The 13,196-nt window shown below is 47.9% G+C and overlaps 1 protein-coding gene across 6 annotated transcripts in view; it reads left to right on the top strand.

The window, feature by feature from the left end:
• The window catches only part of GRID1 (glutamate ionotropic receptor delta type subunit 1), a 695,423-nt gene that overhangs the window by 670,723 nt on the left and 11,504 nt on the right, over nucleotides 1–13,196 (top strand). For 4 of the 6 annotated variants that reach the window (XM_040485619.1, XM_040485616.1, XM_040485615.1 and 1 more), the window contains 2 exons: nucleotides 6,042–6,208; nucleotides 11,419–11,659. In XM_040485619.1, coding sequence (XP_040341553.1) covers nucleotides 6,042–6,208; nucleotides 11,419–11,659 — 408 coding nt within the window. Of the gene's footprint in view, nucleotides 1–6,041; nucleotides 6,209–11,418; nucleotides 11,746–11,920; nucleotides 12,012–13,196 lie in introns of all 6 variants that reach the window. The other 2 variants (XM_040485621.1, XM_040485620.1) reach the window with 2 other exon arrangements.

Here is a 13,196-nt window from a genome sequence, read left to right as displayed (position 1 = left end):
AATCGAGCCCTCACTATTGCCAGGCACAGTGCATTGTGTCTTGTAATTTCACAGTCAGAATAGCTCTCCAGGAAACAATTATTGGTCCCCAAGATTGTTGGTTCCTTGAAGAGCTGGGGGTGTAGCCCTGCACTTGTCTTTGTCTACAACTCTTCTCTTTTCACTACACTGTGCTCAGGAGGGGGGCCGAATCACTAAAATTCCCCTCTGGGACAGTGCGGTCACAGGAGAGATGCTTGCCAAGCTGCAGAAAACATGGGCAACACAGCAGATTAAAAGAAACCAACATGGGGCGCCTGGGTGGCGCAGTCGGTTAAGCGTCCGACTTCAGCCAGGTCACGATCTCGCGGTCCGTGAGTTCGAGCCCCGCGTCGGGCTCTGGGCTGATGGCTCAGAGCCTGGACCCTGTTTCCGATTCTGTGTCTCCCTCTCTCTCTGCCCCTCCCCCGTTCATGCTCTGTCTCTCTCTGTCCCAAAAATAAATAAATAAATAAATAAAAACGTTGAAAAAATAAAAGAAACCAACAGAAGTCATCATGGTGGCATCACCCCAAGATGACCATGTTGGTATTTGGTGCTTGGTTTATTTTTACATGATGATTTAAAAAGGATACCACAGTGCAAATACTCCAGTGTAACAGATTCTTTTTCACTAAACAGCATAATACTGGTTCTCATGTATTTAGCATTTACTATATGCCAGGCAAGATTCTAAGCATGTCACATTTATCGAGGGATTTAATCCTCATCAGAACTCTGTGAGCAATGGACCATTTTGCATCCATGAGAACTGAGGCCCAGAGATGTTAAGCAACTTGCCTGCACTCACACAGTCAGAAAGCAGTGGAGCTGGGATTCAAATCCATACCGTTGGAGCCAGATCCAGGCTAGCCCTTGTTTGCCACAGACAATTGTTTCCCTTAGTGATCATTGCCCTCTTGAAGACTCCATGGTCGGGGCGCCTGGGTGGCGCAGTCGGTTAAGCGTCCGACTTCAGCCAGGTCACGATCTCGCGGTCCGTGAGTTCGAGCCCCACGTCGGGCTCTGGGCTGATGGCTCAGAGCCTGGACCCTGTTTCCGATTCTGTGTCTCCCTCTCTCTCTGCCCCTCCCCCGTTCATGCTCTGTCTCTCTCTGTCCCAAAAATAAATAAACGTTGGAAAAAAAAATTAAAAAAAAAAAAGACTCCATGGTAATGGTAATATAATATTCCATCATTTAATACTGTCATTTACCCAGTTGATTCTTAAGTTTTGAACATTTAGATTATCTCCAATTGTTTCTAGTTTAAACAGTGTTACTCTGAAAATCTTTGTACAAACATCTTTTCAGAAACTGAATAATTCCTTAGGATAGATCCCTAAGGGTAGAATTGCTGTATATGCACATTTTAAGAGCGTTTGAGTCTCCCCACCAAATTGCCATTCCAGAAATATCGTGCCAGCCCACATTCCTACCGGCAGACTGTAAAATTGTCCTTTTCTCCACAGATGGTCTGGGTTTTCACTGTGCATCTTGTAATTTGGTGCAGGTGTCACTGTAGCCAGGGTTCAGGCTGTGCATGGCAATGCATTGCCAGTTCATGAACATGACCATGGGAGCTAACACTTGGGACACCTGAGAGGGCCAAGCTCTGCTTTGGGTGAAAGTGGACTCTGGGAGAGGCACTAGGTGTCTCCAGATGGCGAATGCACATGAGGATGCATCAAATGTCCAAGGAGTCCCTGATATCCTGACAACCCCATCAGAGGCAGTGTGGCCCATGACCTCCATTTCACAGGGGTTCAGCAGTTCCACAAGCCACCATGTTTCCAAAGCTGGAGAAAGACAGTCATTGCCATCTCAGTGTGTTCTGTCACCAGCAGCACTGCCCTGGGAAGTGCTCAGAGGGCAAGGACACCAGGACCAACTTCCCCAGCCCTCCCTTCACAGGTCCAAGCAGGGCAGAGGGGACAGCACAGCCTTCTTTGGAGCCAGAGTGCTAGCTTACCTTAACCTGGCTCTGCCTTTCATGATCTGGGTCTGTTTGGGACAACTCACTTTGTTTCTCCTTCATCTGTCAAAGGGGATAGATGTTCTGCCCTTTAGAATTATACCAGGGATGGCAAAGGAATCAGGGCTCTGAAAGTCTCGGCACCCAGCAGGTGCTCTGCACCTTCCCTGTAGCTGGCACTGTAGACACCTGATTTCCTTCAGCACTTTCTTTCCAATAACATTTGTGTTCGCTGTTTGCAGTCCCAGCATTCTTGTTTGGGGGAACAATGTGGTTGCTTGCCCCTTTCCAAAAGCAGTTAGAATGGAATAGAAGAGCATAATGAAGTTCTTGCCTCGAAGGCTGTTGTCTCGGAAAGTTTGTGCTCCAAGTGAGTTCTGCGAAGGGCAGAATCAGCTGTGCAATGAAAGGCAATGCAATCTCATTTTATTATTGGTGTGGAGCAATGGAGAGGGAGTCCTCCAATATCCCAGCTCACTCGTGGCTTTGTTTATTGTGCCCAACCTTCCTCCAGCCATAGAGGCTAATCACATTCCCCCAAATGTTAGGGAGGATACTCTAAATGCTGGGGCCAGGCACCCTCCTATCTCCATCCCTTTCCATTCATTGTACTCCAGCGTACATGTGGACTGGGCACAGAGTGGACTTCAGGGAAGGGCTTGGATCCTGTTTGCTAAGGTACTTACAGGGAGATATGTCAGGGGTGGCCTGCTACCTGCTGCTATCCTGACTTCCTGAGGATGGATGCTCAGATGCCTTTGACTTTGTCTAATATCAAAGCTGTTCTTTTCCTTCTATCCCTGAATCTTCACATCTTTTCATTTTTTATGTTTAAACCAATTGCCTTTTCTTTCCCTTTTAGGGAAAGGGGAGAATTAAACAAAGCAAAATGTTTAGATGCAGCCCAGGGAAATGAGGGCTGTATTTGGGTAATAGCCGGGAAATTGGAGAGCTCTGCCAGGCCTCTGTGTTGTATTGATGGGCAAGGGCACACAGGGGAACGGAGATCAGACTTGGTGCCTGTATAGTGTGTGATAACATAGATTGTGTAACAAGATTAAAGAAAAACCTTTAACCAGCTTGTCCTAAGAATCACTAATACCACTCCGTTATGTAATAATCCTATCCATCTTTTGGCATATTACATTTCACATGTGTACAGAACAATAATAATACTGTATCTATCCTATTGTTTTATACTACTTTAATTTTGTGTATACATATGCTTATGCATATACGTATATTTCTGTGTACACACACACACACACACACACACCAAGATTTGTGGATAAGCAGCACAGATTGTGGTTTTCCACAAATTGTGGTTTTCCACAAACCATGGAAAGCTGGTTTGGGCCCTATTAAGGAGAAACATGTCTTCAAATTTGGGGCAGGTTGTGTGTGGATCTCATTCTTCATGGAGACAGGAACGTCTATATAAAGGGGACATAACCATGATGGGTAGTGTGTTTGGGCTTCTTATAGTTGGCATCTGAATATTCCTGAGAGCATGGCCAGGCCTAAGAAGACTTCTGTGTTACACAGGGTCTGTGACACACCAGGAAGATGGGGAGATATCTACAAGGTCCAGAAAATTTCCCTGGAGCCTAACAGACTTGGGAGGCACAGGGAGGGATCTGATGCTACATTTTACTCAGCATGGGGCTAAGAGGAGAACGTAGGAAGCTCTGGGATGCTGAGGAATTGGGGCAGAGATGTTGGGGATGGAGAGTATTTTCGTAAGGCTAGAGCCCAATGCATCTGGAGCCTCTGATGTGGTCCACAAACAAGATAGGGCACATTAGTCTCTCCAGGCCCCCCGTTCAGGCATTGTCAAGTATATTAGGGACTGGCCACATCCTCCTTGAAGCAGACATAAACATAATAGTAACTTTAGTGTCTGTTTAAAAATGGGAAGACTCGCCACTTCAAGAAAGAACTACTCTCCCCTCTTTTCTCGACAGCCTTCCTGGTTAAGGGATTTGCAGCTGAGACATTGTCAGCATCCTATCCATGTGTTTCCTGGCTTCTCAGCTTAGGCCAGCAAGACAATAAATGCTTCCTTCTTGCAGCTGCACTCACCTGTCACTGAGCCCAAACCGGAACCGCAAACACTTGTGGCTTGAAGGAAGCTAAGTACCCCCATAGAATGGCTGCACCAGGTTTTTGTCAGTCGGTTTCCACTCAATCTGAGCCAGTCTATTTCCTTTTCCTTCTTGGAACATCACTTGAAAGGTGGAAACGAACCTGATCTTAATTCTTCCTTCAACATGACATGCCCTTTTGAAATCGTCCAAATAACAATGTCTGATTGTCATGTTGAATTGCGAGCATGGATGTGAAATGCTCCAAAGTGAGACCAAAGCCAAATATTAGGTCATAAGTCAACATTTTGCTGAGAAACTTGGATACTAAGAGGTTGAAAATTTATATCTTTTCAAGAGAAAACTTGTTTGCCAGCAGGAAAAAATTTCAAAGACTGTTATCTTCCCATGTGGAAGGAGAGAAATGAGTGTAATTTTGCAACCTGGGTCAAAGTCCTTTAGGGACTTCTGAAATTGGCTTGGCCATGGAATGCAGTTTTGATGTAATATTTGGATTGCTCCCGGAGGTACAAGTCCATGGGTGGCACAGGTGCATGTGTCATTTCTTACAAGGTCTTTGGGAAAAATTGTTGAATGGCTAGGAGCAGCCTCTTCGTACCGGGGGGCGCCATGCTCTGCTCACAAATCCTTTTGATGGAAAACTTCTGAAGAAAAAATGAGCCATTTTGGCCCACGGGCACTTTGGGTCCTAAAAGAAGTAAAATCTTGACTACCTTCATCTAAGTAACAATAGCACTCTTTGGAAAGTCTCAGTGGACATGAAGACTCACCTGAAGCAAGAGATCAGCACAATGCCCATGATGATGCCACAAAACTTGTAGCGTGCCAGCTTGATCTCTTGTCTGTGATCTTTCAGGCGTGCCACCAAGCCCAGACTGAGGTCTTACAGCACCCAGTGTGAGTTGTGGTAAGAGGGAAGAAGTGGCAAAGAGACAACTGTGCGCTCACTCTAGAATAAAAACCAGGCATTTGGCTACATTAAGAACATTATGCTCTATTTTAAGCTGGCCAGGTGACAATGTCTAGTTTGCATCTTCTTCCAAAAAGCAGAGCAGCTCACATTTCCCCTGAGCGTCCAAGTTCCAGGCAAAGTCAGAGTTAAGGCTCAGGATATAACTGAAGGTCTGCTGTGGATGGGTGTAATGGGGTGGGACTTCAGCGTGGCCACGGGCAAATTCCTTATGAAATAATCTGCAACCACTGCATTGATATAGAAACCTCCTGTGTGTGTGTGGCTGTGCGTGTGTGTGTGCACTCTTGCTTGTGTGCCTGTGTGTCTGTGCATGTATGTATGTGTTTGCGCATGTTTGTATGTGTGGGGACACTCTTGTGTGGGCAGTAGAAGGCACGTGGCAGAAATGCAACCTGGCACCATAATAATCAGGACCCTGACTTTATGGGTTCTTCTCTATGCGTAGCAAGTTCAAGTTCATGACTTATATATAGATATTTTTTTATGACTTAGATATTAAGTCATAGCCACTCAGGGCACTAAATCTAGGGCCATCTTCTGCATTCACCCTAAGCAGGGCTCAGCCAGGTTCTAAGTAGAAATACTAACTAAGTAGAAATACTATTACACTCCCCCTAAATCTCTGAACAGAAAATCTCAATTCCCTGGGTCAGACTTCCTGCACTTTTGAAGGTGAGCCTGCTAATCTGAGAAATAGGTCCCTGCCATTGTGAGCAGGTGGCTAGCCTTAGAGCTCACCTACCACTCACCTTTTCTACTTCTCTGTGCAACGTGTGCTTTCCTGGAGCATACTGGAGACAGCATCACGGCCTTTTGTGTCTAAACACAGCAAGTGGCAAGCCAGTGGCTTGCTGTGCTGGCTTGTGGGCAGGGGATCGCATTGGAGGGTCCCGCAGATTTCATCACTGAGCTACTCGGTGCTCAAAACTGATACAGGCCTACCTGACTCCATGGTGATTTTGGTCTTTCAGGCAAAGAAGGGGAACTACGCCTTTTTGTGGGATGTGGCAGTGGTGGAGTACGCAGCCCTAACAGATGATGACTGCTCTGTGACTGTCATTGGCAACAGCGTCAGCAGCAAGGGCTACGGGATCGCCCTGCAGCACGGCAGCCCCTACAGGGACCTCTTCTCCCAGAGGTAGGCACCATCAGCCAAGGGGGGCTTAGAGGATAAACTTCTCTTAGGAGGCAAGAACCAACACGAGCTTGGTTCTTCCTCACGTGAACTCAGCCCTGATTGTACACCAGCACATGCTCCTCCATCCACCCCAACTAGTCCCATGCCAGCCGGGGACGAAGAAGAGGAAGTATATGGTCCCGTCTCATGAAGGTGCATAGTCTCGGTGGGAACTGTGATGCAGGCAGGCAATGCCAGCACAGGGAAGTAAGTGCAATGGAGAGGCTATTCTAGAAGTGGAGGAGGGCAGAGGAAAACAGCTGATCAGAACCTGGAGGCCAGGGAGGGCACCTAAGGCCTGAAGGGTGAGTAGGAGGTAGCCAGATAGGCCCAGTAATTTAAAATTAAGTGAATAATTAATTGGATCTAAGAAGGGCCCAATACTTACTTATTATTATAAGTTTTAGGAAGTTCTAAAATTGGCTTTCAGTGGGAAAAGTCAGTGTGGGAAGAGTCAATGTGGTCTTGAAAAAAAGTGTGGTCAGAGAAGCAGATTGACTGCATATTCATGTGCACATGGGCTGAGGGGGCAGACGCTATCTGCTGGGGCAGGCAAGGGACCTGCCTCCTCCCCATCCTCCCCAGATCAGCCTCCTGGTAATTAATACTAGCAAATGGTAGGGGGAGGGTGGGGGTAAGAGGGGAGGAGGGCTTTATAGGCCTGGGTATTCTAGCCTAAGCAAAGGCACATGGATACCCTCCACCAGAAGTGAAACCTTGTGTCTAGTTTGTGTTGGCCTATTAAGCTTCCCATGTAATCTGCTGGTGGGAGTCCATCCCTTCTTGAGCCTGGTCTACTCTAGACCCTTGGGCATGATCAAGTTTCCAAGTGCTCAATCTGGACACCTGGCCAGCTTCCTTGAGAAAAAAAGTCTGTCATCAACACCCTGCTTTTACTGCCAGAAAACTTATCTTAGTCTTTGACTAGGGGTCTTGGCCTTACCAGACAAGGTGAAAGTGAGGAGCATTGGTGAGCTCAGTGGCCTGCTCACTGGGGCTCCTGTTCCTAAGGACATCTGTGCCTTGGGCCCATCGCCCACACATGTCTGTGAGGTGACATCCTGGTGAGTGAAGAGGGCAGGACTAAGGAGCTTAGAGAGGAATCCCAAAGGACAGGCTATCTTGGTCCACCAAAATCCAAAATAGCAGATGTGTCCAAATGAAAAAGCTGGCATGGTACCCAGGCTTAGGGGCAACACCAGTTGACTGGTAAACACAGGCATCCCAGCACTGAGGATAATCCATTTGGAGGGGCAAGAGTTGTTAGAGATCATTCATTTAACATCCTGAAGTTCAGAGAGGGTCACTCATCCAGCTCCTGGCAGAGTTGGGAGGAGAGTGCATATTAAGTCTCTGTGTTGCAGCCTCTCTTGGGCTGAAAGCATCCCCCCTCCCCTACCTGGGCAGATGGGTATCTACTTAGAAGGAACACTCTGACCTCAGGTCGTCAATGTACTACTGCCAGTGGTTCTTTGAGAGGCTCTCCGTTGTTTGATGCCTACAGAACCGTGAGCTGCCTCTAGTTGGGGCATGCCTGAGAGGAGGAAGGGGGCAGATCCAGGAAGCAATGCACTATGCCATTTACAGGAAAAAAAAGGCCTCATAGAAATCACAGATCCCGGTCTTATCTGGAACTGCTGTAACTTTCTTTCCCTTCATCCTGGAAACTAAGCTGTTTCCTTGAATATGGGTACACGCCCTTGCTTTGGCAGAGAACAGGTTCTATAGGCCGTGCCTTCTAAGTGTGTATGGCAGGGTTGAGTGCTGTAGCCTGTTTGTGGACCATGGCATGCAGGGCAGGCATTCAATAAATGTTTAACAACCTAATAGCCATTTATAGAGCACCTACTGTGTAGCAGGCTCCCCAACTATTGACCAGAGGAAAGCACCTGCAATTATATCTGTCTGGAAAATAGAACAACTGGCTTCAGGAAGTGGCTATTATCGCTCCGGCTTACTCATAAGCAGGAGTATAGATTATTATGGTGTGCATTAGTTTAGCTTTGTTCTAGGACTCATTTTGTGCCCGTGACTTGTTTTATCTTTCCTCTGTTGCTTACATGTTTAAATTTTCCTTTTGATTTGTTTGTTTTTACTTTATTCTATGTTTCCCTATAAATTGCCTTACATTCTTCCTGGAATAATATTGGGCATAAAAATGCATACAATTAAAAGGAGCAGGAAGAAGAGAAGCATCGGTAGAACTAAGCAGCCTGCCTGATGTTGCAGTCAGTGAGCGGAGGAGTAAAAATCAGACCCTACAGCTATGCTCTGGCCAGAGTTTCATGGTCCGGTAGACCAGATCCTAACTCTCAGAGAGCCCGCTGACTGCACTTAGCAGCCTGATTATCTGGAAAGAGCATGGCCTCCCGGGTCAGCACGCCCCAGCTCTGAAGAGTAATCTTGCCACTTTCTAATTGCAACCATGAACAAGTCATCTAGATGCCAAGCCTCAGGTCTTCAAGATGTAAAACTGATTCACTAAGAACTACTTTGCAGGCTGCTAGGAGGATTACAACAATGGTAAATGATCAGTCCCTACTATGTTCTCAATAAAAGGCAGTGCATGTCAGTACTGGACTGGATAGGGCTGCTGGTCAGCATGGCCATCAGACTGTGCAAATTTTACCAGCTTTTATGGAGCTCTTATTACTTGCCATATCTTGAGCTGAGTGGTGCCCATGTGTCCCTTTTCCATTTTGTCACAGTCATGCTGTGGTAGGAGTTGTTATGATCACAGATTTTAGTAATAAGGGCACTGAAATTGAGAGGTTGCATACCATGGCTAGTGTGATGGCACGGTCTGTGTTTGCATGATGTCCATCAGAGCAGAATCTGTGCTAAATACAAAGCTCTGCTGTCTCTCCTCAGCGAGCCATTAGTCTACCCACGAGTCTTCTCAAAGCCCTGAGATCCTGCATATCCAGCCCTGGGCTTCCCATAACTGCCAGGAGGCCCAGCTTATTCAGACCTGCCAGCATAGACTTAAATAGTGGCCTTTCAGCATGAACCAGTGGCCAGCTTCCGTAACATGTCCAGTGCCATACAGAGGTATGGGACACTGAAGCTGCCCAGGTGATCATGGGATGTGCCATGTGAGATATCTGTGATGCTCAATGGCATACCGAGCACAAGCCCAAGGCGCACAGGTGCACATGTCAATCATGCATTTATCTCAATGACCAAGTCCCTACAGGCACAGCGGCATATTAAGTCTTTTGTGCTGACTTGTGTCCTTGGCTCTTAACAGACATTATCTCATTATCTCACCATGGCCATTTTAGTTTAGATTAGTTTTCATGATTCAATTAATATATTCACACACATATTGATGCAGCCAACATCCATTGATGGCCCAAGTTGTGCCGCCACTCTGCTTGCTCAGGAGAAACCATGGAGAGTAACACACAGCCCATCCTGAAGGATCTACTCACCTAGTGGGGTCATGGATCTATCTTACAAAGATGAGCCAGCCAAGGTTAAGCAGGAGCAAGTCACTTGTTCCGTGATACCCAGTTGAGATCTGGTGCCTCCATCCCCTGCTTCTTGTACTGAGCCAAGCTATTCACAGCCTATGAAAGGCCATGCTATGCTGGGTCCATGATGGTGAAAGGTCAGAGGACCCCCTCTGGGCTGTCGCCTTCCTTCTCCAACAGCCACAGCCCATGCATGCATGCACAGCCCATAGACCTCAGCCTCAGCTTATGGTCACAGGTGGCCTGCAATGCAGGTCCAGGGCAGAGACTGCTCAACTGAACAGTTGGAAGTGAGCTTCTCCTGGCTGTACAGAACCACTTCTCCTGAACTGTGTACACCCAGAGAGCTGAGAATATGGGCTCAGAGAGGTCACGGCAGGTGTTATCACCTGGATATATCACCACGCACCAGGCTGAAAGAGTCTCCCTCCCCAGATGGAAAAGCTTGGGTATGAGGAGGCTGGGGACTACCAGATACTACTAGCTCACTGTTCAGACCACTGGATTACAGAGGGAGTCCATAAAATGCCACAAGAAGGAAAACCACCATCCAAACACCTGCATGGGGACTACAGGAGCCCAGGGGTTTGCCCCACCTTGGTGATCAGGATGGAATCCAGACTCCCTCTCATACCCTCTCAGAACCGACATTCTCAGCTCTTCCTGCTTTAGCTTCTTCTCCCACCATCTTCCTCCTCACTCATCACTCTCCAGCCTCAGTGGCCATATTTTAGCATCTCAGACATGCTGAGCACTTAGCCCAGACAAGACTTTCAAGCATGGCTGTAGTTTTTCCTTCTTGTTGAATGCCATCCCTGCCAACCACAAAGTGAATTTGGCAAGATATTTCACCTCTCTGTGCCTCCATTTCCTTCTGTTTAAAATAGGAGAATGGAAGGAACCATCTCAAAGGGTTGACATGACAATTAAACACTATCTGTCAAGCACTTAGCATATATCCTGGCACATAGAATATGCCAGACAAGTGTGAGCTATTTGATGACTAACCTTCCTTCAGGTGGCAGCTTACCTGTCACTTCCTTGATGAGGTCCTCCCTGTAACCCCCCTGGTCTGGACACCCACCCAGTGCACCATTTCTTAGCACCTGTGCTTTCATGTCATGGTATTGATCACAGCTTCGGTGTCCACACTGATTGCTCTAATTGTTTCAAGGTCCATGTATGTGTCTCTGGACTGCACCCTCAGCAGTGTTGAACATCACACATAGCGCAAGGCAGATACTCCTCAAATCGAATGAATGAATGAGTGATTTGGGGAATCCTGGTGGGAGAAACTTACAATGGATTGAAGGTTTAAAGAAAGCATTTTTGTAAGTCCACAGTCCAAATATTGCCTCGTCCAGTTCTATATTTTCCTATTTTATCCCCAGAGCTTGCCCCCAGTCCCATGTGAAGGGTCCTTATGTGCTTGCTATTGAACTTTATCCATGGGCAGTGGTAGGAGGGGGCATCGAGACTTTTAAGGAGAAAGACAAACCTGATGTGTATTTTGGGAAGAGCACTCTGTCTCACAGTGGGAGAATGGATTGGGGAGGGAAAAATTGGGACAGAATAAGAGCCACCACGGTTCAGCGTGGTCTGTGGAAGGGCCAGCATGGTGGGGAAAGGGCCAAAGCCCCCATGACCACACTGATGAGGCCGGTGGCTGTGGCTCATGTGGATTGTATCTTGCAGGATCCTGGAGTTGCAGGACACTGGGGACCTGGACGTGCTCAAGCAAAAGTGGTGGCCTCACATGGGCCGCTGTGATCTCACCAGCCACGCCAGTGCCCAGGCCGACGGCAAATCCCTCAAGCTGCACAGCTTCGCTGGGGTCTTCTGCATCCTGGCCATCGGCCTCCTCCTGGCCTGCCTGGTGGCCGCCCTGGAGTTGTGGTGGAACAGCAACCGGTGCCACCAGGAGACCCCCAAAGAGGTCCGTGCCCTGAGTCCTGCTTCTCCTTTCTGCATCCTAGAGGCAGGAGAGTCATACTGGGCCACTCGGCGGGCGGTTTTCTTCCAGTTAGTATTTACCGAAGTCACTTGTCTAGAGGCGGCAGTGTTTTATTTGGGGGGGATGGTGTCATTGTTTTACTTTGATTTTAAAGCAAGAGAACAAATGTAGGGGATGTTTTTATGCTTGAACAAAGTGCCAAGGCACCAGCCATGGCCACTAAAGTCCTGTATTTATCTATAGAGCGGGTACAGCATGAGCAGCGCCAGAGAGCCCTTCCCCACCCTGCCCCGCCCATGTGCCTCCACCCTGACCTGGAGAGACCAACTGTAGGGTAAGAGAGGAGATCTCATTCCTTCTTGGTTCTCTTTGCCTTCACATCAAGGGCCACAGGGCTCTGCTCTTCCAGCATGCAAGTAGGGCCTGGCCCCCGCTTCCCCTCCCATCGCCCCTTCTCCCCTTCCCTTCCCCCTCCGTATAGGGCCCGGCCTTGCCCATGTTCCTCCAGGAACACCCAGCACAGGGAACTTTGTGGCTCTGTCCAGACTTCAAGTTCTGGCACAAAATCCCTCCTTATGTGTGCCAACCACAAGCTGATTCTTTCCACAACACTTCCTTCCGTTGGGGTTTTGTTCTTCTTTGAGTCCATTTTTTTATATGAAGCCTCCACCAAGGGACCCTGGAGCCAGTTCCCCTAAGGGAGGGTGGCAAGGAGTGCCATTTGGGGATGATCTGTGCCAGCGGAAACCTACACACAGGCAGGGAGACATAAGCCGAGCCACTGGATTGCAGGGCTGCCCCTCTGTGCTGCCTATACCTCAGCTTCTTCTGAATTCTAATCAACAGATTATGTTGCTACAAACAGGTGTAAATTTCAAACAAGATGCAGCAAAGTAACCAGCGCCAAATCCAGAAAGGCAGTGTCGCCATGGCCACCATCTCTGCAGCGTGGAGAGACTGGTTGGCCATACCCCATATCAGTCTGTAATGGAGCACCTGGCAAGGTCGGGGTGAGGACAGACTTTCCATTCATACCAGGCAGCAAGCTCTCTGTCATCACACTTAGTTTTTGCTGGAAGGATCTTGCCATTTGATTCAGCATGTTGGAAATGTTCTAGGGACATCCATCTTCCTCATCTGCCTTCTGTGTGCTTCCCTGCAAGGAAGTGCAAAGTGGAAAAGGCCTGGGTCTCCCATGGCCTCAGTGCTTCTCTGGTCACCCCTGGGCCACGGGTGAGAAGGAAGGAGGAGACTTAAGGGAAAGCCACTGAAAGGAACAGTTAATGGTTCTGCTTGAACTTCTTTTGCTCCTGGAAATTTTTTTGTGAAGAAGTTATTGGGAGGGACTGTGAATTATTCCGATGAGTAGTTTTTAGGAAAGTCTGCATATATGTCCCCTTACCAGCCTCAAGTCTATATGTACAGAAGGCTCAGCATGTACCCAGGGTAGGGTGGTCCTGGAACCATCCCCAGTGGGACAAGGGAAGACAAGATCCCATTGCATTCACTCTCCATATTG

This window comes from Herpailurus yagouaroundi, unplaced genomic scaffold, assembly GCF_014898765.1.
Source record: "Herpailurus yagouaroundi ecotype Mexico unplaced genomic scaffold, PumYag 163, whole genome shotgun sequence".
Classification (NCBI taxonomy): domain Eukaryota; kingdom Metazoa; phylum Chordata; class Mammalia; order Carnivora; family Felidae; genus Herpailurus; species Herpailurus yagouaroundi.
The sequence above is the reverse complement of the archived record's forward strand: the minus strand, read 5'-3'. Positions and strand labels throughout refer to the sequence as shown.